We start from the raw sequence: 27322 nt of genomic DNA, 5'->3' as shown, positions 1-27322 counted from the left end.
TTTGTTTATTCAGCAAACATTATTTATATAATAGTGTGGATTGTTTCGTTTGTTTTTTGTGTGAGGAAGATTGTCGCTGAGCTAACACCTGTGCCACTCTTCCTCTGTTTTATGTGGGTTACTGGCACAGTGTGGCTTGACTAGCGGGGCAAGGTCCACAGCCAGGCTCCAAACCTGCAAACCCTGGGCCACCGAAGCGGAGCATGTGAACTTAACCACTGTGTCACAGGGCTGGCCCCAAGTGTGTGTGGATTGTTTCTAATGGCTATAACAAACAGCATATAAAAATGCTTATGTTAAATAAGAAAATAGATTGCAATATAGTTACGAGTACAATGTTATATACAATGTACAAAAATGCATTAAAAAGGCTAGAGGGAAGAACCACGATAGTAGTAAGTTAGTTGTATCAGGTCAATTTGGGGAGATTGGGAGGGACAGAGGTGGAAATATATTTTTAAAATAAATAACATAGTCACGTAGTTTCAAAATTTTAAAGACAACTGTTCTAGGTCCTGCTCTGGGTGATGGAGATGGCAGTGAAATAGAGATAACAATAGGAAAGGTAATAATAACTACCAGCATTTATTGGTACACAGGAGTCTCCTTTCCGTGCTTGCCTGCCGCCAACCAGTTCCCTTCCACACAGAAACCAATATTATTACTTTCTTGTGTATCTTGCCATAGTTATTTTATGCCTGATAAGTAAATATATAGATCTGTTATAGATCAACGATCTCTTTCTCTTTTACAATTAGTATCTTTACTGTACAAACTATTCTGTACCTTGCTTTAGTCACTGAACAATACATTGGAGAGCTTTCTTTTTCTTCAGTGGTATATTGAGAGTTTACTTATTCTTTGTACTTGCTTTGTAGTATTCCATTTAATGGATTACCATAATTTATTTAACCAGTCCCTATTCCATTTCTTTGCTATTACATAAAGTGCTGCAGTGAATAACTTTGTACCTATGTCATTTTGTGCTTGTAGACAGTATCTGTAGGATAAGTTCCTAGAAGCAGAATTGCTGGGTCAGTGCATTTGCATTTGTAATTGTGGTAGATACAGATCAATGGAGTACAATCAGATATAGATCAATGGAGTACAATCAGAATCACCTGAGGAACTTTTTCAGCGTTGTTATGTCTGTCTCTCCTAAAATCTGGGAGGTTTTTTTATTTTTTATTTTTCTGTGGATCTGGGATGGAATTCAGGTATCTTTATTTTTTAAAGTTCCGGGGCCAGCCCCGTGGCCAAGTGGTTAAGTCTACATGCTCTGCTTTGGCGGCCCAGGGTTTCGCCAGTTCAAATCCCGGGCATGGACATGGCACTACTCATCAGGCCATGCTGAGGTGGCATCCCACATGCCACAACTGGAAGGACCCACATCTAAAAACACACAACTGTGTACCGGGGGGCTTTGGGGAGAAAAAGGAAAAATTAAAAAAAAAATCTAAAAAATAAAGTTCCTAGGGTGATTCTGATATTTACCCCAGAAGAAGAGAGGGGCTGCACCTTTGTAAAATGGAATGTGGTACAAAGCAGCATATCTAATTTAAAACAAAAGAACATGGACTAACTGTAGGGCTCAGAAAGGCACTGTGCTGCCAGTTTATGTAGAAGCATGCCGTTGGCTGCTTTAATCTGCATGTCCAGATAGATTCCTGCTGTCTCTGGCATCTTCCTCTCCCATAATGTTATGGGATATCTAAGCATTGTAAAATGAACGTTAGTCTTGCAGATACTGCTTAAGGGATGCAGTAGAGGCCATGATTATCAGAGTTGGATTGGGAAGTGTTTGGTATGTCACCTAGGGGGTGGGTGTGTGAAATACAGGATCTTGTACCGCCTATGGAAATTGAGAAGACTGCATAGCATTTAACCTGTTCCCCTGGGTTAGGCTGAGCCAAATGGGGAATATAACTGCTTAGAAATAACTTAAAACACACCAAAACGTTGAAGACTTATTCTGTTCTACGTTCTGGGCTAGGTGGTGAAGATAGTAATACAGAAATAACAATCACAGCGGTAATGCCTACCAGCACTTACTGGGCACGAAGTATGTACTGGGCATTATGCGGAGAGTTTTGCAGGTATTTTCTCATTGAATCCTAACCCTAGGAACTGTGGGGACTATTTCATCCTCATTTTACAGTTGAGAAAAGTGAGTTTGAGATGTTAAATAAGTAACTCGCTGAAGATCATACATTTGTCTACTTCGTAAAATTGTTTGGAGGTTAACAAAGTGCTTAGAACAGTGCCTGGTATGTGATAAGTGTTCAATACATGCTAGCTGCTATGATTATTACTGAAGCATGGAAGAAATACCAGTTATCCCTTACTAGGGCATACCTCATGGAAGAAAAATATGAACAGAGTTTTTCCTGGGAAAGACGGGTATTCCAGGTAGAAGAAACAGTAGTAAAGCGATTGGTGGCCTGGTTTAACTGCTGCGTAGGGTGCTTGGTGGTAAAATGATAAAAGAGTCTGAAAGATGAAAGAAATCTTCATGGGGGTGAGGGGGAGCTATTGTCTTGAAAGGGTGGGCATAACTCATTTTAGGAGGCAGAAGGAGTTGGGAACATTTCAGACAGACACAGCATTTAGAAAGGCATGGAAGGGGTGTTGCAGTTTTTCACTGCTGTGTAGTAAACTACCCTAAACCTTAGTGGCTTAAAACAATTACTGTTTTATTTGTTCACTGTTCTGTGAGTCAGATATTTGGGCTGGGCTGAGCTGGATAGTTGTGATCTCACCTGGGGTCATTCATGTGGCTGCAGTCGTCTGGTGGCCCCACTGGGGCTAAGAAGTCTGGGATGACTTCTCTCTTATGCCTGGCTTCCATGATGGCTGTTGGCTGGGCTTCTTCACACAGCAGCAGGAGAGTTCCAGGAGAACCATAGAAGCTGCCAGGTGCTCTTAAGGGCTAGGCATGGAAGTCGCATGTTGTCACTTCCACCACATCCTGATGGCCAAAATAAGTCACAAGGCCGGCCTAGATGCAAGGGGAGGAGAAATAGACTCCATCTCTTGATGGAAGGACCTGTGAAGAATTTGTGGCTTTTTTTATCTACAGCAAGTGGAAAAAGGCAAGATGAGTTTTGGATGTGCTACTTAGCCCTTTTGGCCTTTTCTTTAGCCTAAGTAGCATTTTCTCCAAGGTTAATTATACAAGGTCCTTTAATCATCTTTATTACCTAGCCCTGGCCTCTTTCTCTGTTTCTCCTAGAATAAAGGTAAAATATCAATTAAAATGAAAAACAGAAAAGCTTTACCAAGAACTAATTGAATTTTGAAAACTGAATTATAAAATAATTTTTTAAAAGAAAGTGTAGTTTATTTGCTTTTGAATATTCTCATGAACTCAAACTTGATTAACAGTGGTATAGAGAACTCCTCAGGGTCCTAACTTTAATAATAGACCAGGATTATGTGTTATTACCACATCATTTGTTAGCATTTAATTAAATATCTTGGTGTTAAAATTTTTAAAGCATTTTAAGTGCAACCATTTAAAATCTTGACCATAGTATTAATTTCCTAGGTAGGTTCTTTTATTCACATTCTGTACAGGTAGACATCTACAACCACCCACCTTTTACAATGATCTGAAATCCTCAATTAGTAGATTCTGAATTAATGATATTTTTGTCTCTTTATTGAACTAATTTTTTACCAGTAGTCAGCAGGTACAAATGTGATTTACTCTGAGTTATATTTGTTATAATCCTCTGTGGTTTTCTATTTAATTCTGTTTTCCATTCCGAAAGAGTTCTTAGCCTTTGTTCATTAATCATGGGAAACAGTTGTGCAACATGCCTTGACATTAACTTGAACGTCTAAAATTAGTCCTGCCACAATCAGTGGTTGGGAACAAGGTTTCAGTCGTTTGTGGCATGTGTTAAGTAGATATTGCATGGTTGGAAGGAACTCCTTAGAAGTAAGTAAGTGACTTGTGTTACATGTGTGTGCATATACCTATGTATATATACAATTGAAAGTCTCTCTTTATTAAGCAGATGAACAAATTACATCTCTTACTACAAATGCATCATAAGCATCTTTGTTTACGTATTATGCTGTTTAATCATTTAAGAAGAAAAATATATTGTTTGAAAACTTTAGAATGGATTTTTCTGCATATTTGTTTTGTGATTTTCGTTTTTTAAAGGAATAAGTGTATTAGATACATTTCAAGTGAACGATTTTTTTCTCTTCAGAGTTTATAGAAACCTATTCACAAAAATGGCATCCTGGTTGTATGAATGTCTTTGTGAAGCTGAACTTGCACAGTATTATCCTCATTTTACTGCTCTTGGCCTTCAGAAAATAGATGAATTAGCCAAGGTTACCATGAAGGACTACTCCAAATTGGGAGTGCATGACATGAATGACCGCAAACGTCTCTTCCGACTTATCAGAATCATTCAGATGATGCAGGAAGAAGACAAAGCAGTCAGTAGCCCCGAGCATCCTCTCCAGACAAGCAGCCTGTACAGCAAGCCTCGGGAATCCAGATCTGGCCCTCGGAGACAACTGCAGTTTGATTCTCCTGCTGACAACAAAGACAGAACTACCAGCATCTATGGGTTTGAAATGTGCAATTTATCAGATTTTTCTGAAAATGAACAGAAGTTTAGTTACTTAAAGGTGCCGGAGCACATGCTACCAGATGATTTCCAGTACTGTACAGAAACCAGAATTCTGAATGCCACAGCTGCTGATTCCTGTGTGCAAACAGAAACTAACACTTCACTCTCTTCATCAAATCACTTTTCTCCAAGACTGGGGGTTTGTGATAGTCCCAATATTCAAAGAGTCTCTCATGTTTCAGGGTATAACTATGGAATCCCTGATTCTTGTATCAGGTAATAATTTATTTTTATTTATTTATTTATATATATATTTTCTTGCTGGGAAAGATTCGCCCTGAGCTAACATCTGTTGCCAGTCTTCCTCTCACTCTCTTTTTTTTCCCCTCTCCCCCAAATCCCAGTACATAATTGTATATTCTAATTGTAAATCCTTCTAGTTCTCCTATGTGGAACACCACCTCAGCATGGCTACTGACAGACAAGTAGTGTGGTTCCACACCCGAGAACCAAACCCAGACCCTCAAAGCAGAGCGTTATGGAACTTTAACCACTAGGCCATCAGAGCTGGCTCTAACCCCCCTCCACCCAACCCCGCCAAGAGAGAGTAACCTCAGGCAAGGGCAGGCCTATGCATGGACAGAGGGGGCAACTACTCTTTATTTACAGAAAATGATAGTGAACAGTTTCTGCATCAATAATAGAAATACCTTGATGGGGAAAATTAATGAGGCATTGGGACTTTCCAGATGGGAGAAGGATGATACTGTTCACATACATCAAGGAGCTGCTACTCGCCAGGATCTGCTATTATTCCTGCAGCAGACCTATTTCTATTATTTATTATAGTGTAACATGATACGTCTAGTGCACTCATGAAGGTAAAATAGTTAACTAGCCTTTTGCAGTGGAAAAAAAATTTACATAATCCACAGGATTTTTTTTTAAGGCTGTCAGATTCACTTCAACCAACCAGGAAATATAAAGCTTAGTTAAAAACAAAAAGCATGTAGTTAAATTAAGTAGGTATTTGGAACAGTTAGTTTACCTGTACACATTGAAGTATGGTCCTGATTTTGAGTGCTTTCTACAATTCTAGCCCTGGAAGAATAGATGATTTTGGTGACTGCAAAAAAGTAAGACACTTTTGATGGAGTTTAGAGTTTGAGAGTCAGGATAACAATAAGTTATTTTCATCTAGTGCTTCAAATTAGAGTTTGAAGTATTGAGTAATCCCTAATACTAACATTAGTATAATAGAAAATATGTTCTTTTAAAAATAACTGTTCGTTGTTTTGTTATTTTAGAAGTTATAGATGGTAAGTTATGGAGAAACAAAATATATTCTTAAGCCACATTTTTTTTTTTTTTTAAGATTTTATTTTTTCCTTTTTCTCCCCAAAGCCCCCCCAGTACATAGTTGTATATTCTTCATTGTGGGTCCTTCTAGTTGTGGCATGTGGGACGCTGCCTCAGCGTGGCCTGATGAGCAGTGCCATGTCCGCGCCCAGGATTCGAACCAACGAAACACTGGGCCGACTGCAGCGGAGCGTGCGAACTTAACCACTTGGCCACAGGGCCAGCCCCAAGCCACATTTTTTTTAAAGGCTTAAAACAAGGTATTTACGTCTAGTCTTATTTTGGCCAGCGTTTCAGATAATGTCATAACCAACCAGTTCTTTTATTCCAAAAAAATAGAAGATCCAATTTTAAAGGTAAAAGTATCATTAGTATTTGAAATACATAAGTGAAATTTTTTTTAAGGTTTTTTTTCCCCTCTTTCTCCCTAAAGCCCCCGGGTACATAGTTGTGCATTTTTAGTTGTGGGTCCTTCTAGCTGTGGTGTGTGGGACACTGCCTCAGCATGGCTTGATGAGCAGTGCCATGTCAGCGCCCAGGATCCAAACTGGCGAAACCCTGGGCCACCGAAGTGTAGCACATGAACTTAACCACTCAGCCACGGGGCCGACCCCTACATGAGTGAATTTTGTACTGTTTCTGAAAATTTTTTATTTATTTATTTATTTATTTTTTGAGGAAGATTACCCCTGAGCTAACGTCTGCCACCAATCCTCCTCCTTTTGCTGAGGAAGACTGGCCCTCAGCTAACATCTGTGCCCATCTTCCTCTACTTTCTATGTGGGACACCCACCACAGCATGGCTTGCCAAGCTGTGTGTAGGTCCATAACTTGGATCCTAACCAGTGAAGCCCAGGCCCCCGAAGCAGAATGTGCGGACTTAACCGCTGTGCCACTGGGCTGGCCCCTGAAAATTTTTTTTTTTAGCTTGGTTTAGTGGAGCACAGAACCTATAGTACTGTTTTCTTCTTTTAATTGTGAGAGGGCTAGATTGTTCCATGACCATCAAAGCCAGGATTGTTCCTGTCCTCTTGGTTAGCTCAGTGGTGAAAGAACAAATATCTTTTTGAATAGTATGGTCTTTTATTGAACAACACATAAAAATCTAAATTGGAATTATTTATATATAGAATCAAGATACCACTTTGCATTTTTATTTGGACAGAATGGATATTTTAGTTTAAATATTGCTATTTCATTTATTGGCAAATACTAAGTACCACTTCTGCTAGGCCCTATTCTAGCTATAAAGATAATTAGGATATCTGGAGACTCTTAGGGAACAATGTGATGGGAAAGACAGACAGACAACCATGTGGTGAGGTAAGTGCTCTTATAGAGGTTTATACGTGACAAACCCAGAGCAAAAGCTGTTCAATTGAGCTTTCTCACTTTTTATATCATTATTATCTCACCCTTCCCATTCCTTATTGTATTAGAGAAATGGAGGTAAGGAAGTACATTTTCCCCAGTAATCCTCAATATTGTCTTCTCACCCAAACCCTAAGTAGGAATCAGGCTTTCAGAAACCTGAGAAACTCCCTCACCAACTTAAGGCTTGCTGTTAGGGAGTCATCCTATCCAAAGGGCATTCTCTTTGAATGCTTCAAGTCAGGTAAGTTCAAAGTAAATTGCCAGCCTCAGAATTTTAATAGAAGTCTAAGGCATTTAGACAACTGGTTGCTCTGACTTATTTAACATCTTGAATAGACCTAACTCCAGCTGTCTTAACTCTTTGCATGTCAGACAGATAGAGTTTATTTCTTCTAGAGAAGATTGGGCATTAAAACTAAAGCCTTTTAGGAGAAGAACATTCATTCCTTCTTGCCCCTTGAACTTGCAAACTGCAGTCTTTTGTCCATATGACGTATCCTACTGTCCCTGGTCAATTTTGAAAAGGACATTTTCTGTCCTCTTTGATTAGCTTTATACGATTAGGTTATTAATACTCATCAACAACTAGAGATTTTGACACAAGGCCCATGTTAAAATGATACATTAAAAATTTGTTTTTTCTTGTAAAAAATTGAACATATGCAATAAAAGAGACTAGAACAATGAACCCCTCTATGCCCATCAACCACTTTAAATGATTGTCAAGATTTTGCCACACTCAAAAATCGTACATTTTTAAAAGTCTGCTATATGTAAGTTAAAAAAACAAAACATGCTTTCAAAGCCTTGAGCAGTCCTTTACACATTACATTAGGGATTTTATTTGCTACTTTTTACAAATTTAGATCCTGGCAAAAAATAATTTTCCAGCCAGTTGGAGGGCTCAGAAAATTGGAATTGATATGAAACAATTATATAGTGAAATATTCTGTGTAAAATCTATTATTAAAGGCTTTATAGGGGCTATTAATCAATTCTAAAGTGTAAAGGAAAGGAATAATTTGTCTTGCTAAGACATTCGTAGCTTATAGACCAAAGGCATTAATCCTGGTAAAATACCTACTTGTAAGAATCCTGTTTTCTTTTCACCTAGCTTAAGAGGAATTTCAGTATAGGTAGGTGGTCAGTTCTTAGATGTATACGTATATACTACCATTAGGCTCAGCAAACAAACCTGATGAATTTTATATTCCTAACCCAAGGAATATTGCCTCAAATATTCTGTATGTTAAGGTTGATGAGTTCGCTGAAATCAGAGCCAGAGAAGAAATGCATCTGAATAGAAGAGTGAATTAGTGGTGAACAGCACCAGTCATAAAATTGTCCTGGGAAGAAGGAATACAGGATTGTGTTCTAACAAACAAATATGTATCAGGGTGGGCAAAAAGAGGAAGTAAGAGAACAAGACAAAGGGAGGGACAGAATATGCCTGGAAAGAACAAGGGGAAAGTACATTGAAACCTACCACCTAATTCAAGGTATTTAGTAAACCCAGGTAGGATTTAAAAAAAAAATTAGATTAGTCAAGAAAACAGTAAATGTACAAGAATAACTGGATGGAAAGGAAGCCAAGATACGAGGGTTTGGGTCTTGTAAAGGCCTTTGGAGGGGTGGTGGTAGCATATTAGGTGAGATTTTGATGATTAACCAGCCTGTTTTGGGGACATAAAGAAAGCACATATGTCATCCATCATGAGAAGGCTTTTGGAAGACCACATCTAGAAGCCAAACACACAAGTCTTGGAACTAAAGCAACTCTGAGGGGTTTTGGGTTTATTTTTATTTGTTGGCAGAACAAAGGGTGGAGTAGGGAGGAAGATAGAAATAATTGGGAGGATTTAGCTAGTAAAAGAACCTTTTCAGTGTCAACACTTTAATGTGTAACTTTATATTTCACCTAATAGATAACAAAGTGTACTGATACTTTGACCTCCTAAGTAGCTTTATTCCATTATTAAAAATTAAAGCCCACTTATAAACATATATCAGGCAGAACACCTCAGAGAAAGAAAATCCTTGGACTGAAATGGAGAAAATCAGAGTTTGTGTTCGAAAACGCCCTCTAGGCGTGAGGGAGGTACGTCGTGGAGAAATTAATATTATTACTGTAGAAGACAAAGAAACTCTACTTGTTCATGAGAAGAAAGAAGCTGTTGACCTCACACAATATATTCTGCAGGTATGGTGCTTTCCTTTTGTATTCGGAACTAATATCGAATGTATCAGTTTTTTGCTTTTTGTTTGATTGGCAACATACAAATTCTGAAATCCATTTCTGGTTTGGGTGTTGGCATTCATTCCTGATATGACATTGCATTAAATCATTGGTACCCTGGGCCTTCATTTTTAAAAAAATCTAGTGCAACAGGAGATACCGAAACATAATTCCTCCACTCTAATGCAGTAGAGTTGCAGCATACATTCACTTAACACGCTTTACATGAATTTAATTATGGATACTCAGCAGAAAAGGGGAATGAGGGGATAAAAAGAATTTAATGAATTGGTGGTAGACGGAACCAGTCACTGAGCACATGTCCCAGAGTGACTGAGATGGTCACACGGTCCGTCTCAATTCTCACCTGTCTCTCACAGGATAAACTTCTTGCTCTGCTCAGTGTGAGTCAGGGGTTTAATGATGAAGGATATATTTTTAAGCAACAAGGCCCCAGATTACCAGCCAAGTGCTTATTTTTATTCTTACATGTCTGGGTTTAGACTTAATTTGGTGGAGATTGGGCTCTTGAGCAGTCCACTTTGTCCAGGGTAGATTGCAGTGGGTAAATATAACCCTAGGATATGTTTTCACGTCTAACATATGAAGTTTAAATAAAACACTCATAGCTTGGACACATAAAAATTGTTCACTCCCTGCCGAAATGATCACAAGAGTCCAAGGAGAAAGGGTTTAGTACTGAAAGGAACTTATTTGAAGCTGATAGGTACCCTTGCAATAACTTCAGTCTCACATGGGAGCAGCAAATTCCATAGATGTAAGATACTGTCATTTAGTATCACATTTAAAATTGTGAAGCGATTATGAATAATCTAAAACAGGATAATCCACCAGATATTAAGATATGGGAATTCAGAGTTTCTCTTACTCTGAATTTGCCTCCCTAAATGTTCATACTGTGTTCATTCTATCCTCTCTCTCTCTCTCATTTTCTTGCCTCAAAACCCAGTGACTAGTAGAGAGAAAAAAAAGTGGTGAATTAATCTCGTGTGCTAGAAATTCACCTTAGTCAGCTGAGATCTTACTCTGCTAGAATAAATCCTTTAACACTGAAGTCAAATTGTTAACACTTTCCCCCCTTTTTATGCTTGAATTGTTCTTCTTTTTCTTTAGTTACCGAAGTAGGGTTTCACAGTGACATTTGAAGTAATCCGCTGAGTCTTTCTATGGACATTAAATTACTAAGCCACTGTATAACCAACCCAATCACTTGAACAGCCTTATTGATTGCTGATCAATGCACAATCTATTAGGCCTAGGTGGGAGGTATTTATTTTGAAGATGGTCCAAATGACCAATTAGTTGTAATGCTATCTAGTTCTGTGGCTACTTATAGCCATAGTAATAGCCCCATCTAATCACCATCTACCCAAGACTGCATTAATGATGCTTCTGTCACAGTAATGCCCTCAAGGAGGCATCATCTTATCTTTTGTCTTTTTCCATTATCTCAAAACACAATAACTTCACTTCTTTGTCATTACCATTGGTCAATACTTATTGAATACCCATAGTTTCCAGAGCACTTTCTCTGCTGTTTGAACTTTGGACCTTTGCTCTCATAGGTCAAAGTCCTTACCTATCAATGCTGTGCTATAAAAGTGGTGGGAGAGCTTCCCCCGCCCACCCCCACCCCCACTTTTTCTTTCCTTAAGTAAGAAGAAGAAAAGAGAGGTTCACAGTAAAGCAGAGCAAATAAATATTGATCCTAGATTCTTTGGGTTTTATTTTTAAACTTATTCAGGAATTCAAACAATAGGTTTTTGTGTCCGTTTAATTATCTTCTTTTGTTACTTAGTATATATGATCATATACATAGCAGTGTGCTGTCTTGCTTACCGTTAAATTTTATATTAACATAATAAATGAAAAAACAAGGAAACAAATCTGTATATGTTTCATTACAGTTTCTTAAATAAGTAAAAAATATAGAGAGAAAAGATGGGAATGAAATATATCAAAAAGTCAACAGTGGCTATCTCTGGGTAGTAAGATTTATAGATAATTTGATTTTCTTCTCTATTGTTTTTGAAATATTCTACAATCTGCTGTGTAACTTTTATATAAAAAGTAAAAACTTTTGAATAGATTTACCTATTTCAAAATCAAAAGGTACAAAAAGGTATGCAATGAAAAGTATCTCTAATCTCATTTCTTCCTTGAAGGCAACCACTGTTATGTGTTCTAAGTATATCTTCCCAGAGATATTCTATAAATACAGATTACTTTTATAATCAGAAAAAAACTTATTTAAAAAATAATCTATGAAACTTTGATCATATCAAGGCTAAAGTGAGTGTTAGTCCAACCTCATTGATAAAGTGTAATCAAATGAAAGGATGTGTGATGCAGAGGACTTTATGAATTGTAATAATCATCATGTATGTTCACATGTCTTTCATGAAAGACACTTAGAAAACGACTGAAAAAATCAATACCTAAATCCTATTGGAAGAAAACATACTAATTCCTTCAGTCAATAAGTGCTTTCTACTCTAGAGCTAAAGTTATTCATGAGCACTTACAGAAGGAGAGGAAGAATAACCATATACTCAGTGAAATAAAAGAAAACCAAAAAAATGTATTCCCACATTTACTTCTGTTTACTTTTTCTTATTTTCCTGAAATTGCCAAATATATATATTTTTTTACTTTCGATGTCATACTTAACTATGAAAACCTGCAGTAATATTTGAGCAATGAATGGATTTGTCTCATTGCTGAAAGACCGGTTATGAGTTAGATATAAATCATGTTCATTAAAGCCAGATTTTAGAAATATATTTTACTCCTTATTACTACCATTTTCAAGCTTAATCAAAAGTTTAATGAACCCCCAGTGTACCTATCACCCAGCTTCAACAGTTATAAACATTTTATGATTCTTAAAATCATATCACATTTTTCAAAGCACCAGAGGTTCACAGATCTCTTTGTCTTGCTGCACGGATTCATTATTTTTCTCACCTACTAACTTTTGGAATTTTGTTTTGTTTTGTTTTTGGTGAGGAAGATTGGCCCCGAGCCAATGCCTGTTGCCAATCTTCCTCTTTTTGCTTGGGGAAGATTGTCGCTGAGCTAACATCTGTGCCAATCTTCCTCTATTTTGTGTGGGATGCCGGCACAGCATGGCTTGATGAGTGGTGCTAGGTCCGCACCCAGGATCCAAACCTGCAAACTCCAGGCCACCAAAGCAAAGTGTTACTATGCCATCAGGCTGGCCCCTGGAGATTTTTTTTAAAGTGATAAATTTGACTTTGTGGCCTTAATTTTCTTCTCAGATGACCTAACAAGTTTCCATTCTAATATAATGGTACAGGAAACAGAATTGAACCTGGGGTAGAGTACCCCACAATAAATTGACCCAAGTCTATTTTTCTGGATTTGCCCATACAGTTTTTCCTTAACTGGGTATTTAGAGCAGACCCAAAAGGTAGCAGAAGATAGGACCTCATTTCTCATTCAGTGTGTATGGACTCAATGGCCCTCAGCCATTATGATGCTACAGTCAGGCTTAAAATTACTAGGGTTTCTACTCAGATACAGTTGGGCTGCCAACATGTAAGCCTCTAAATTATGCAGACAATATGGCTGCTGAACTAATGCTTTCTAGAGCCAGTTTAATGGGGTCTCCTATATCTCCTCTTCTAGATTACAATGGTTTTTCATTTGGGGGTCATCTTGGACTCCTTTCTCTCCCCAGCTCCCCACATCCAGTCATTTGCCAAATTTCTCATGTGTCCATCTCCTCTTTATTTCCGTCGTCATCATCTAATTTAGACCTTTCTTACCTCACCACTGAAGTACTAGTTTCCCTGTTCCCAGTCCATTCACAGTGTGAAGCCAGATTAATCTTCCAGTAAAATGGCTCAGATCATCCCTCTCCTTTGCGAAGTTTTTATTGTCTTCCCACTGTTGACTGAATTAAATATGAGCCTTCCACCCCCTGCCTTAAGGCTGGTGTCCAAGACCCCTACGACATAGTCCTCACTCATTATTCTAGCCTTCTCTTTTACTTTTTTACCTACCAAGATCCTGTATTTCAACCACATTGAACTCTCCCTGTTCTCTAAACATTCCGTGTGCTTTCCTGCTTTGACTCTTTGCTCGTGTTTCTCCCGTGCCTGGAATACCTTCCCTGCCTCCATCTCTACCTCTCAAATTCCTCTTCTTTCCCATGGTCCGTTCTCAGTACAGTCTTCCATACTGTCTGTCCCAGTCAGAGGGCATATGTTCTTCAAGTTTTTTCCACCTTATAGTCATTGGTATATTTGTCTGGATTAACATCTGTAGATGGTGGGATGGGGTAATGGTAGGGTAAAAACGTCTGTATCTGTGGGCCCCTTGAAGTACCTACTGCAATATACGTGCTACCAGCTGAGCAATGAATGTTTACAGAATAAAAAGTTAAGCTATGTAACCTATAGAATGGATATCTTCCCCCAGAATTCCCCCAAAATTTCAAATATGCTGGCCCTAGCTGGGCTATGAGGAAAATCATAGAATTCAGTTCCTCTCCTGACCTGAGGAGGATTGGCTCACTCTTGTACTCATCAGTTTACTTCACTTAAGTGAGAACAAAAATTGTGTGCCTTAGTTTTTACGTTATAAGAACATGTCTACAGGGGCCACCTGGTGGCGTAGTGGTTAAGTTCACACACTCCGCTTCGGTGGCCCAGGGGTCACAGGCCTGGATCCCAGACTCGGACCTACACACTGCTTATCACCCCACGCTGTGGCAGGCGTCCTACATATAAAATAGAGGAGGATGGGCACAGATGTTAGCTCAGGGCTAATCTTCCTCACCAAAAACAAAACATGTCTACAGAGATCTCAAGTAAAAGAAGGCTCTGTCATTTGAGAGCTGTTGATTACTTGTTTATCTCTGTTTGTGATGGTCAGTTACTCTTAGTTAAAAATGTCTTATGCCTTTATCATGTGTTAACTAGAATAGTGGTAAAGAAAATCCAGAAAATGTCTCTTTCTATAAAAACCAAATTTCTTTTTCAGCATGTTTTTTATTTCGATGAAGTCTTTGGTGAGGCGTGCACCAATCGGGATGTCTACATGAAGACTACTCACCCACTCATTCAGCATATTTTCACTGGGTATGGTAGGAATTATTTGCTTCTCTTGGTGTTTACTTTCTATCTTCCATAAATCATATTTCTTTATAAATGTCACTTGTGCTTTTCAATTCTTTTTTTTTTTTGAAGTTTGGCACCTGAGCTAACAACTGTTGCCAATCTTCTTCTTTTTCATTTTTTTTTTTCTTTTTCTCCCCAAATCCCCCCAGTACATAGTTGTGTATTTTAGTTGTGGATCCTTCTAGTTGTGGTATGTGGGACACTGCCTCAACATGGCCTGATGAGTGGTGCCATATCTGTGCCCAGGATCTGAACCAGTGAAACCCTGGGCCGCCAAAGTGGAGCGTGCAAACTTAACCACTTGGCCATGGGGCCAGCCCTCAATTCTTTTGAATTAAATGTGGATTTTTGTTTTAATCTAATGAATTTAAATTAGACTCTTCTGAAAAATTCAGTGTCTCTATTTACAGGATTTACCAAGCATTTGGAAATTTTCAGCAGAGTTTCCTTTACACTCATGATATTGATTCTCTGTGCTTAGCAGACAAATATAAGCTGACAACAATATAATTTCATCAAAGTCCTCAGAATAAAAAAGTTTAAGTGGTTGTAGCTAGTCTGAACTTTTAATAATAGGAATTGTGTATTCTAGCTATAGTTGCGTTAATTTTTTCGTTGGAGTAGGATAAATAAGTGACTATCACTTATCTACTTTTTTGAAATGTATTTTTAAAATTTTGAAATAATTATTCACACTTAATAAACATTGAATGGGGCAGACAAGGTACTAGAGGCTTCTGTTGTATATTTAAAATGTAGGCACGCACAGATAGAAAATGCTGAACAGCCTTCTAGAGTTACTGATTCCAGAGTATTTTCACTTTTATTTTTTTAAATAACTTTTATAATTTTTAAAAATTGAGGTGTAATTTACATGTAATAAGGTGCACAGATCTTAAGAACTATTCAGGTTTGATGAGTTATGATGGTTGTATATATCTGAGTAACCAATACCTGGAACAGGATGTGGAACATTTCCCTCACCCCAGAAAGTGCTCTTATCCCCTTTTAGTTAATCCTCCACCTTCACCCCCGGGTCTTGTATAACCGCTGACTTGCTTTCTATCGCTATAAATTAGTTTTGCCTGTTCTAGAATGTCATAGGAATATTACAATATATATTCTTTTATGCCTGGCTTCTTTTGCTTAGTATAATTTTTTTATATTAGTACATGTTGTTGCATGTATCCATGGTTTTTATTGCTAAGTAATATTCTCTTCTGTGAACTTACCACAATTTGTTTATCCTTTCTCCTGTTGATGGACATTTGGGTTGTTTCCAGTTTTGGACTGTTATGAATAAAGCTGTATAAACATTCTTATATGAGTCTTTTGTGGACATGTTTTCACTTATGTTGGATAAAAACCTAGAAATGGGGCTGGCCCAGTGGCATAGTGGTTAAGTTCACGCATTCTGCTTCAGTGGCCCGGGGTTTGTCGGTTCAGATCCCAGACACGGACCTATGCACCACCTATCGATCCACACTGTGACAGGCTTCCAAGTATAAAATAAAGGAAGATGGACACAGATGTTAGCCCAGGGCCACTCTTCCTTAGCCAAAAGAGGAGGATTGGTGGCAGATGTTAGCTCAGGGCTAATCTTCCCCCCCCCAAAAAAAAAAAAAACAACTAGAAATAGAATTGCTGGGTCATAGGATAGGCATATGTTTATAAGAAAGTGTTAAACAATTTTCCATGTGCTTTTCTACTCCCAGCAGAAATGTATGGGAATTGCAGTTCTGTATCCTCACGGTATTTGGTGTTGTCAGTCTTTTTTATTTTAGCCAATCTAACGGGTATGGAACTGTATCTGTTTGTGTTTTTAATTTGAATTTCCTTAATGCCTAATGATACTGTACATCTTTTTGTGTGCTTATTGGCCATTCAAATATCTTCATTTGGTCTTTTTTTGTATAGTCTTTTTATTGTTGTTTTGTAGAAGTTACTTAAATTTTTTTTGTTATTTTTATGAGCAGGTTAAAAAAATGAAATATCTTTCAAGTTCAGTTTCTTATTCACCAAATCTAGGGATTGCTGCTTTTTTTGTTTTGTCTTCATTTGAGGAAGACTAGCCCTGAGCTAACATCTGCCATCAATCCTCCTCTTTTTGCTGAGGAAGGTTAGCCCTGAGCTAACATCTGTGCCCATCTTCCTCTATTTTATATGTGTGACACCTGCCACAGTGTGGCTTGATAAGCAGTGTGTAGGTCCATGCCCGGGATCCAAACCCATGAACCCCAGGTGCGACTGAACCAGAACACATGCAAACTTAACCACTATGCTACTGGGCCGGCCCTGAGGGAGTGCTTTTTGAGAGAGCATATTTCTAAAATAAGTCAGAGTTTGAATGTTGAGACATTACCAATAAAAAAATAGTGAGTTGCAAATTAAGTACAACTTAAATGTAAATTATGTAAGGTGTAATAAGAGATTCTTCATGCCCATATTTGTTGTTTTTTGAAAAAAGCTAATCACTAAAATGTTCAGAAGATAAGGTAGATATTATTCTTTACTCTCATTCTGCTAGATCTTGTTCAGCGTGTTCAAATTTTCCTCCTGTAATCTTTTTCCTAACTTTGCCACTGCCCATGTAAGTGCCCACCCTGCTGGGAGCTATGGTTTAAAAGACAAATCTGATTAGCTCCCGTCTCTCGATTCCCACACTTCCATGGTTCCTTTGCTCTTGTCATATCACTCTTTCTTTGGCTGGTATCTGGCTTCAGGTCCCTTTCTGTGTGTTTATCTCTCTACCCACCTCCAGCCTCCTCCTACCCCTGTGTCCCTGCAGAGACTTTTTCTTGCTGCAAGTAGCTACTTTTGTTATTAATCCATGTGGTCCCTGTTCAAGAGTCTGCAGTAGCTACGTACTACCTAACATTGTGCTCACTCTCTGCTTCGTACTGCATAGTTGGGCCCCACAAGACTCAGATAATCTTGGCTTCCAACTCTCCTCTCCACCTTATTCCACAGTTCTTCACACTCAGACAGCAAGTGTGTGCACACACACATATCCACATGCAAGAATAGTGATTCGCACTTAGAATCATAGGACATCAGGGCTAGAAAGGATCTTAGAAATCAAGTAATGCAGTAGTTATTGATGAAAGTAAGAACTGAGGCCCTGAGAGAAGCTCTTTTGTGAGTCCTTCCTCAAATATTTTGCTTACGTTGATGTCACTTCTGTCTAAACTTCGTTAATATTCAAATGAGTGGTCACTACCATCCTGTTTATCGTATGATCTTCTGTTATTTATTGTATTTAATTTTCTATTAGTTCTTTCACCAAACTTATCTTTCAGAATTAACACAAAATCTTCTTCTATAGGATCCTCTAAAGCACCTCGCATGGAGTCGTTGTTTCCTTAGCTTCCAGAGTTGTCTTATGGTTTTACCAGTTCCATAAAAAATTCCTGTAAGAAAACTCATTTACTGCTTTGAGAATGTTTTTTCCTCTTCCTGTGTTTTTATAATATAAAGCCCTCCTCTCCTTAAAGGATTGTATGTTTATAGCTGCATTTTGTCAAGGATTCTTTTCCTACCTGACTTTTGTCATTAAAAATCCATGTGTAGATCAGCATTTCTCATACTATGTATAAGTGATACAAATGATTCTTCCCCCAGAGGCAGTGCCACTTGCTTTGCATATGGACAGACAGGTGCTGGAAAGACCTACACCATGATAGGAACTCATCAGAACCCAGGACTGTATGCTCTGGCTGCCAAAGATATCTTCAGGCAACTAGAAGTATCCCAGCCAAGAAAGCACCTCTTTGTGTGGATTAGCTTCTATGAAATCTACTGTGGACAGCTGTATGACCTCCTAAACAGGAGGAAAAGGTACTGGATATGAGTGGGAAACTGTTAATCTGTTCATCATTGTTGTAGGCCAGTGTCCCACTGAATCATGGGATTTAATGAGAGGCTTTGTACTTTAATGTCCTTTTATGGAATGAGAGTCTGCTAAATAAGATGCATATCTTTTAACTGTCAATTCAGCTAGAGAAAAATGTAAATTTTCCTTCCATTAATATTTTTTTAAGTGATCAATATCCTAATGTTTATCAAAAGACTAACTCTTTATTTTGATCTATGAAAATGTCATAATTTCAGGAAGTCAGGAAATCAACGTGTCCTTAAATCCTTTCCTATTCTTCTGACCTGTTATTGCACTGGAAGAAGGATAAATGTTTCCCACTTTCTCTTGTTTTTCCTTTCAATAATCTTAGGGTAAACTTAATGATAGTCTCCTGAAATCCATAAAAAGAAAAGAAAATCTCTTTTCTTTGCATAAGACTTTAACCCTTGTAAGGCTTAAACTATTACCCTTGTAACATAGTAGCATAATTTAAAAATATATTCAATAACTCTGATTTTAAATCCCTATTGCATTTTTCTGGCATAAAGTTTTGTTTAGGTTGGAACAGATGACTTGAATTGAATAGGAGGCAATGAAGTTGTGAAGGTATCAACTGACTGGGAGAATAGGGAGGAGAGAGGGAGTAGGGGAGGTGGAAGGATAAAGGGTTGTCGTAACAGAATTAGCCAGACCCGAGACGTGTTGGGAGCAGCTACATCAGGTGGAGAGGAGTCAGTTGAGGCTGAGCATGCTGGAAGGCTGGGGAAACCAAATTAGAGAAAAAGACTAGCCCCCAGCAAAGGCATCCCTGTGGAGCTGTCCAAGAGAACATGCAAGTTCCACGTGCTCCAGACAAGCACTAGAGTGGGGGTGGGGGTGGGGGTGGAGGAGCGGCTCCAGTTCGGTAGGGAGAGCGTGATAGGGCTGGCCCCCATCATAGAGGGGCACTAGAGTGTTGAACAGCATAACTGGAGAGGCCTCTGTCATGTGGACTATTCCAGCAAGAAGGGGACCTTCAGGTATGCCACAATTCAGAGAACGTACAGGTGTTGGGGTTCAGTCGTGACACAACTGCCAAATAAAGGAGGGTGCTACTTGGGTTGCTTTGGGGAAGAGTAGCCTTTTTTGCCCTGACTTTGTTGTGTTTGAAGCCTCAGGTTAGCTCAGTCACAGCTACTCTTTCAAACCCCAACACCCTTATTAGGAGCCCCTTCCAGTCAGAATGGCCACCTCCTTTAAAGAACAGTTGGCATGAGAATAAAATCCACTGCTGTGCTGTGTGTTTGTGAGTGCACTTCTTGAACCAATGACCCAGATTTATTGTCCTGTATGTTGGCATTCTTTAATTGTAGCCACGGGGATGCTAGCTCCTGGTTTTGAAGGTTCTCTGGGCTCACTAAGGAAGACCCCCACTTAATCTGCAAGTGGGCTGTAGGTTTTTTGGTTTTTTAGCACCGCTGACTAATAGGTTAATATCTCTTTGTTTCCTACCTTTCTGGGACTTCTGAAATGTCCTGGTCCACTGGTGGCACTCTTTCTTGTTTGTTTAGAGCTGTTATGATCTATCCGTTGTTTTTTTACTAAAATATATTTTCTGTAATAATAGTGGGGCTTTGACAAAGGTAGATAGAAGTATATATGCTCAGTCTACCTCTTAAACTAGAAACCAGTTTAAGGATCTTCAGATTAAGTTCTTTTTTTTGATGAGGGAAATTGTCCCTGAGCTAACATCTGTGCCAGTCTTCCTCTGTTTTGTCTGTGGGATGCCACCACAGCATGACTTGATAAGCAACGTGTAGGTCTGCACCCAAGATCCAAACCCACAAACCCGAGGCCACCAAAGTGGAGCACACGAACTTAGCCACCACGTCTTGCTTATAGGATTTAAAATTCCATCAGTACATTTTGGGCTGTTTGTTAAGAACCTTTCTGGGGTGAGCTCAGGGCATGAGGCCTGGGGAGTATGGTCAGGGAGTGACATGAGGACTCAGAAAGCCAGATCCTTCATTTATCCAGAAGCCTAACTGTTCCAGCAGAGTTGTTTACTGAAAGGTCATGGGCATTGGTGAGGCTGTTTTCGTCCTATCCTTCTGTAAAAATTTGGAAGCTTAAGGTGAAGCACTGACTGAGAAAAAAAATTTTTTGAGAAAATCAGTTCTTTTTTGGCTATGAAGTAGAATTCCATTTTAAATCTTAATCACTGTCTTATTAAGGGAAAAACATAACCTTAGAGTCTTTGATATAGATTCAATGTATGCCCCTTGCTGTATCTGATTTAGTGATGATGGTAGCCCATAATCATTCATGATCTTACACACAGGCCTGAGGCATTCAGTTGCAGCACCAACTCTTCCTTGCTCCCTTAGAAGGTATATCAGGACTCCTTATGTTGCAAGTAAAATAAAACCCCACTTATACTTGCTTAAGCATTTAGGGAGGTCATCGGCTCATGTAACTAGAAAGCCTAGAGGACAGTCAGATCTTAGGGTCTTTCTACTCCAGCAGCTCAGGGATGTTGTAAGGACCCAGTTTCTTTGCATTTCTCTACTCTACCTTCTGTGGTGTTAGCTTCATTCCAAAACTGTCTCTCTTGTGGGTGCAAAATGGCTGCCACTGCTCCCAGGGCCACATGCTTTCACTTCCAGAGAGAAAGAGAGGGCACCCCACCCCCAGGCACCTAACCACCAGAGATGGGTACTTTATTTTGATTGGACCAGCAGAGATCCCATATCCACTCCTGAACCAATCCCTGTAACCAGGAATACACCATCCACTGATTCTCATAGATCTGGGTTATACGTTCATTCTTTTAATTGTTCAACAAATTGCCGATTTGTTTACAACAATCAAGGATGACCCCTGGAGCCTGAGGCTGGAGTTAGGAGGTGTGGGAGTGGGCAGAGAGAGTGCACATTAATCCTACCCAAACAGGAAAACTGCCGCTTAGTCAGGGTGTGGTGGGGTGATTTCTGGGGAGGCGAGAACAAAGTCTGTTACGGAAGCTCTGCTATACCAACCATGTTCTTGCATCTTCAGGCTCTTCGCAAGAGAAGATAGCAAGCATGTGGTGCAGATAGTGGGCCTGCAAGAGCTTCAGGTGGATAGTGTGGAGCTCCTCTTAGAGGTAACTCTTCCTTCCTTACTACCCCACTGTAGCGCCTAAGGACAAAGAAGGAATTCGTTTGCTATCTAGCAAGTATAATGGACTCAGATTTGGGCAGAGGGCAATGACAGGCACACCACTTCACATTTGTAAAGTGAGTCCTCCTCTGAGAGAATAGCTCCTTTCTCTATGAGGTCACTGTCTCAGTGCCGTGGTAGTGGGAGGTAGGCCTGTAGAAGAACCTGATGCATGAGAGGATACTCCTGGGCAGGTTTCAAAGGCTGCTGATATGTATCTCTGGTGGTGGGCTTTGGGCAAAGCTGCTGGAGAGAAATATTTTTCTTATTTTAAATAAAAATTTTAATAGAACTGTTGGTGGGAATGCAAACTGGTGCAGCCACTATGGAAAACAGTATGGAGATTTCTCAAAAAGTTAAAAATAGAAATACCCTATGACCCAGCCATCCCACTACTGGGTATCTATCCTAAGGACCTGAAATCAGAAATCCCAAGAGTCCCTTGCACCCCTATGTTCATTGCAGCATTATTTACAATAGCCAAGACGTGGAACCAACCTAAATGCCCAGAAACTGATGATTGGATAAAGAAGATATGGCATATATACACAATGGAATACTACTCAGCCATAAAAAAGGACAAAATTGGTCCATTCGCAGCAACATGGATGGACCTCGAGGGTATCATGTTAAGCGAAATAAGCCACACAGAAAAAGACAAACTCTATATGACTCCACTCATAGGTGGAAGTTAACATATTGACAAGGAGAACTGATCGGTGGTTACCAGGGAAAAGGGGGGGTGGGAGGAGGGCACAAAGGGGGAAGTGGTGTACCCACAACATGACTAACAATAATGTACAACTGAAATCTCACAAGGTTGTAATCTATCATAATCTTAATAAAAAAAAAAATCCTCTGTGGCAAAAAAAAAAAAAAAAATTTTAATAGATAATACTCTCACATGGGTTCAGAATTCAAAAGGTACAATGAAAATAGCCCTTCCATTCCATTTTCCTGAGACAACTAATTTTCAAAAAATTTTTTGTGTATCTTTCCACAGGTATTTTAAAATCTTCTTTTATTAAAAGTTATCTTTTTATTATAACCAAAGTAATGCTTATTATTAAATCTAAACATTACAAAAATATGTAAGAAGACAGAAAAATAAAGTCCCTTCTAATTTACTGTACCCTGCTCCCCATTCCCCACTGAGATATCCACTATTAACAGTTTAGAATATTTATATATATATTTTCCTGTTGTGGGCATTTATTAACTTAAGTCCAAATATATTTCTGGTGGACCTACCTTTAATGCAGTGGTCCTCAACCCTGGCTTTACATTAGATCATTATGGGGCTTTTTTTCTTACTTAAAAAAATAGCACTATATAGGAAAATGCATAAAACCTAAACATGTACAGTAGAAAGAAACAAGCACCCTCATAATCAACTGCCCATGTTAAGAAATAGAACATTGCAGCATTGCCATGTCCCCGAACAACCTCCCAGTCACACTCCCTTGCTATCCTGACTTTTATGCTAATCACTTTCTTCCTTGTTACAGCTTTACCACCTGTGTATTCATCCATAAACCATATAGCTTAGTTTTTGCTTATTTTTTAACTGTGTATGAATAGAATCGCACTGTATATATTCTTTTGTGTCTTCCTTCTTTTGCTCAACATTATGCTTTTGAGTTCCATCTGTTATTTTTCCATATGGCTATAGTTTATTCATTTTCGTTTGCTGTATAATATTCAATCATATGAATATACTATAATTTATTTAACTATTCTGTTAATGGACAGTTGGGGTTGTTTCTCTTTGGGGGCTGTTCTGAACAATGCAGCTGTCAGTGTCTTTGTACATGTATTTCAGTACACAGTATATGAGTTCTCTAGGATATATATGTATACAGTTGTGAAATGACTGGATCAGAGGACATGCGTATCTTCCACTTCCTAGACGATGCCAGCTGTTTTCCACAGTGGTGTAGACTCCCACCAGCAGCATACGAGCAGTCCCACTGCTCTTCATCCTCCCACCCCTTTATTGGTTTTTGAATTGGTGCCAGTCTGGAGGTGTTTAATTATAACTCATTGTGGTTTTACTTTGCATTTTGCTGGTTGAGAGTGAAATTGAATAGCTTTTCGTAGTTGTAACTTATCTCTCGGATTTCCTCCTTTGGGAATGCCAGTTCGGGTCTTTTCCTCATTTCTGGGTTTTTGTCTTTTTCTTACTGATGTTCTGGGTGTGAGTCTTTTATCAGTTATCTGTGTCATAAGCATGTTGTCTCACTCTGTGGCTTGTCTTTCTGGTTTCATCATAATGTCTTTCAATGCTTGCTTGAGTCCCCCTGAAGCCACTTAAGTCAGAATCTCTCAGGGATGAGGCCCAGATGCAGGTTATTATTATTATTATTTTAAATTGACATATAGTTCACATACCTTAAAATTCACCTTTTTAAAGTGTACAAATATAATTCTCTTATTGAGATATAACCCATATTATTCACCCTTTTAAAATATACAAATCAGTGATTTTTTTTTAGGATTTTCAAAAAGTTATGCAGCCATCACCAACATCTAATTCCAGAACATTTTCGTTACGCCAGAATGAAATACTGTACCATTAGCAGTTACTCTTTGTTTCCCCTGCCCCCAGTGCCTGGCAACCACTAATTTCTTCCTCTATGGATTTGCCTTTTCTGGCCATATCATATAAATGGAATCATACAGCATGCAGCCTTTTGTCTCTGGCTTCTTTCACTTAGCATAATACTTGCAAGGTTCATCCATGTTATAGCATGTCTCAGTATTTCATTCCTTTTTATGGCTGAATAATATGCTATTGTATGGATATACCATATTTTATTTATTCATTCTTCAGTTGTTGGACATGTAGGTTGTTTCCACTTTTTAGCTATTATGAATAATGCTGCTATGAACATTCATGTACAAGTTTTTGTGTGGACATGTGTTTTCCGTTTTCTTGAGTATGTGCCTAGAAGTGGAATTGCTGGGTCATACTTCTTGAGGAACTCCCAAACTGTTTTCCAAAGTGGCTGCACCATTTTACATTCCCACCAGGAATGTTTGAAGGTGGGTATTATTTTAGAAGCTCCGCGGATGATTCTAACCATGTAGCCATCAGAGTCATTCTAGTGTATCCAGCAAAGCTAGAGTCAAAGAGAGAAGGCTGGAAGGACAGGCTGTGTACTTAACGATACCCACCTCTAGAAGAGCTTCACAATATGCCTCTCCAAGGAACTGGGTGTGTGAAATGGCAGAGTGGCTCACCGTCAATGTGTCTTTTTCTAACAGTTTCTTTTTCCCGGGACAAATAGGTAAAGTTTGTTTAAGGGTTGGGACCTCATATTTGTGTAATTATCAGATTCCTGAGCCCTAGGATCCAAAACCTGAAGATAGCACCTGAGTGTGACTGTTTTAGAGGGTCACCTAAGAGCCAAGAGCCCCTTTCTAGTGATTCTGCAAAGTGTTCTTCAAAGGTGGGTGCAGAACAAGTGTTTGGGACGTGTTGAAGGGGCTCCTTCAACACTGTGACCATTGTTAACTTGTCCAGAGCTCCCTGCACTATGGAGTCCTAAGGACATTGTTTCTCACACACCTATTCCCTGTGGTCCTCTTGTTTCCACCTCCCCCAGCCATTCCTTCATTTACCTGGGAGTTTCAGGAGAGTTGGTCCTCGCAATGCCTTTGTCCCTGGAGATTAGACCAGTCGCATGAGAAAGGAGCAAACACTGCTAGGAATCCCTTTCCTTCGGCTGTGGGCTGTAACTGTGCTGATGGACAGTCTGGTAATCCATCACACTCTCTTCCTGGCAGAGTTTATGGCACTGCTGTAGCCTAAGTTATGTTTCCTAAGAAAAGCAGAAACAAGTTTCTTGTTAGTCAACGTATTATCACCATTGATACCCTCAGTCTGTAATACACATGAAGTTGTACAAGAAGGAAGCTAGCTGAGATCAGAGTGGAAAGTTGATATAAATTATGGATATCTAACACAGTTACCCTCATAAACATTTATTGACTTGAAACAACAGCACTTTCTAACTCAGGTGTCACACTTGCACTCTCTCAGTTGTCACCATTCATGCTTACTCAGGTATCACCCATGTGTTCGCTCAAGTGTCATTCTCGGGCATTACCATCAAGTGTTACCCTCAGAGATAACCCTCAGGCTCACTCAGGCGTGGCCACTTGTTGCCGGCATGCACAACTGGCAGCTTCATTTTTCACGTGGGATGGTCCTTCCTTCAGGAAGTTTCTCCTAGGTGTAGTTTATTACCTGGTCTTACTGATGCAGGCACCAGGACTTCCCTCCCCATGCAGAGGATTCACTGACTCATCCAGATTTAGAATCAAGATTTTGTCTGTCAGGCAATTGATGGGCATTCTTTCAGTCGTAGAGATTTACAGGTTTTTAAGTCATTCCTACAGCCATTTCATGTACTTCCAGATATCCATTCCCAAACTTCTAATAAATCTGTTTCATGTTTTATCATTGCCTTGGCTGTAATTGGTAGCAGAGGCCCACATAGCAAGAGCCTGCCTAGATGAATGTCAGTTGTACACAGGTGACGGAGACTGAATGTCTACATAGGGCCTGACCTGTCCTTCTTTGGTATTTGTGCAGGAAGCTCAGTGATGAAAGCCGTATACCCACACAGAGCTGGGTCTCAGTTCCGTGCACCTCTGAGCGTGTCCTTTACCTTTCTGAGCCTGAAACATGTGCGTGATAGTAGATGACTGGGTTGGGTGATAGAAAAGGAAATGAGATAATAATATGCTTACTGTGATGCTAGCTCAATTTGTCACATCTGTTAATAAGTCCTTGAGTGTTTCTCAGTGCCATGGAATTCAGCACTTGTCTCTACCTTCTATTGTAGCAGGTCCTCATTTCACTACTCATGTAACCTGTGTTGTCTAAAGGACATGCGTGTAGAAACTTGCTGGATAGACTTTAGTTATGAAAGGGAGTTTGAGGAAGTGGAGGTAGTGAGAAGAAAAGGGGGCTAGTGGTTTTTAAGGTCATTGCATTAATTTTGCCCTGCTCCTAGACTTGCATTTCCCCCAAATAGATTGTCTCTCTTTTCCCCTCTTTATTTATTTATTTTTACTTATACTAGGGAGCCTGTGGAATCTCATGTTGATTATAAAGCTCTGTTTCCTCGTGAAACTCTGATTGTTTTACATTTTTGAAAACAGATAACGTTTGAAAGTGTACATGATGTTAGTTCTTTAGTATCTTTTTAAAAGTTAATATTTATTCAGAACTTACCATGTACCAATCATGGTACTAAGTGCTTTACATGTATTATCTTTTTGAATCCTCATAAGTAACCTAGGAGACTACCATTTTATAGATAAGAAACTGGAACCCCGAAAAGTTAAGTGATTTGCAAAAGTTTGCACAACCACATATCAGAGCTGGCATGTGAACCCAGATGTCCAACTTGAGATTTCACTCTCTTCACTGCTACACTTGAATTGTATCGTTTATAAAAGTTTGTCTCATGCTCTTCACAAACTGCCTCATTTTTACTCCTTAGAGCTCAGCTGTTTTATTCCACAATTTCTGAAAGGCATA

General features: G+C 39.1%; 1 protein-coding gene across 2 annotated transcripts in view; it reads left to right on the top strand.

The window, feature by feature from the left end:
• KIF24 (kinesin family member 24) overlaps positions 1-27322 on the top strand; it is a 60463-nt gene that overhangs the window by 13715 nt on the left and 19426 nt on the right. For both annotated transcript variants that reach the window (XM_070590283.1, XM_070590282.1), the window contains 5 exons: positions 4224-4871; positions 9339-9528; positions 14596-14693; positions 18354-18569; positions 21625-21712. In XM_070590283.1, the coding sequence (XP_070446384.1) occupies positions 4249-4871; positions 9339-9528; positions 14596-14693; positions 18354-18569; positions 21625-21712 (1215 nt within the window). In that variant the 5' untranslated portion in view covers positions 4224-4248. The remainder of the gene's footprint in view (positions 1-4223; positions 4872-9338; positions 9529-14595; positions 14694-18353; positions 18570-21624; positions 21713-27322) is intronic.

Source organism: Equus przewalskii, chromosome 22 (assembly GCF_037783145.1).
Source record: "Equus przewalskii isolate Varuska chromosome 22, EquPr2, whole genome shotgun sequence".
In the NCBI taxonomy this organism is placed as follows: Eukaryota; Metazoa; Chordata; class Mammalia; order Perissodactyla; family Equidae; genus Equus; species Equus przewalskii.
This window is presented reverse-complemented; position numbering and strand designations above follow the sequence as displayed.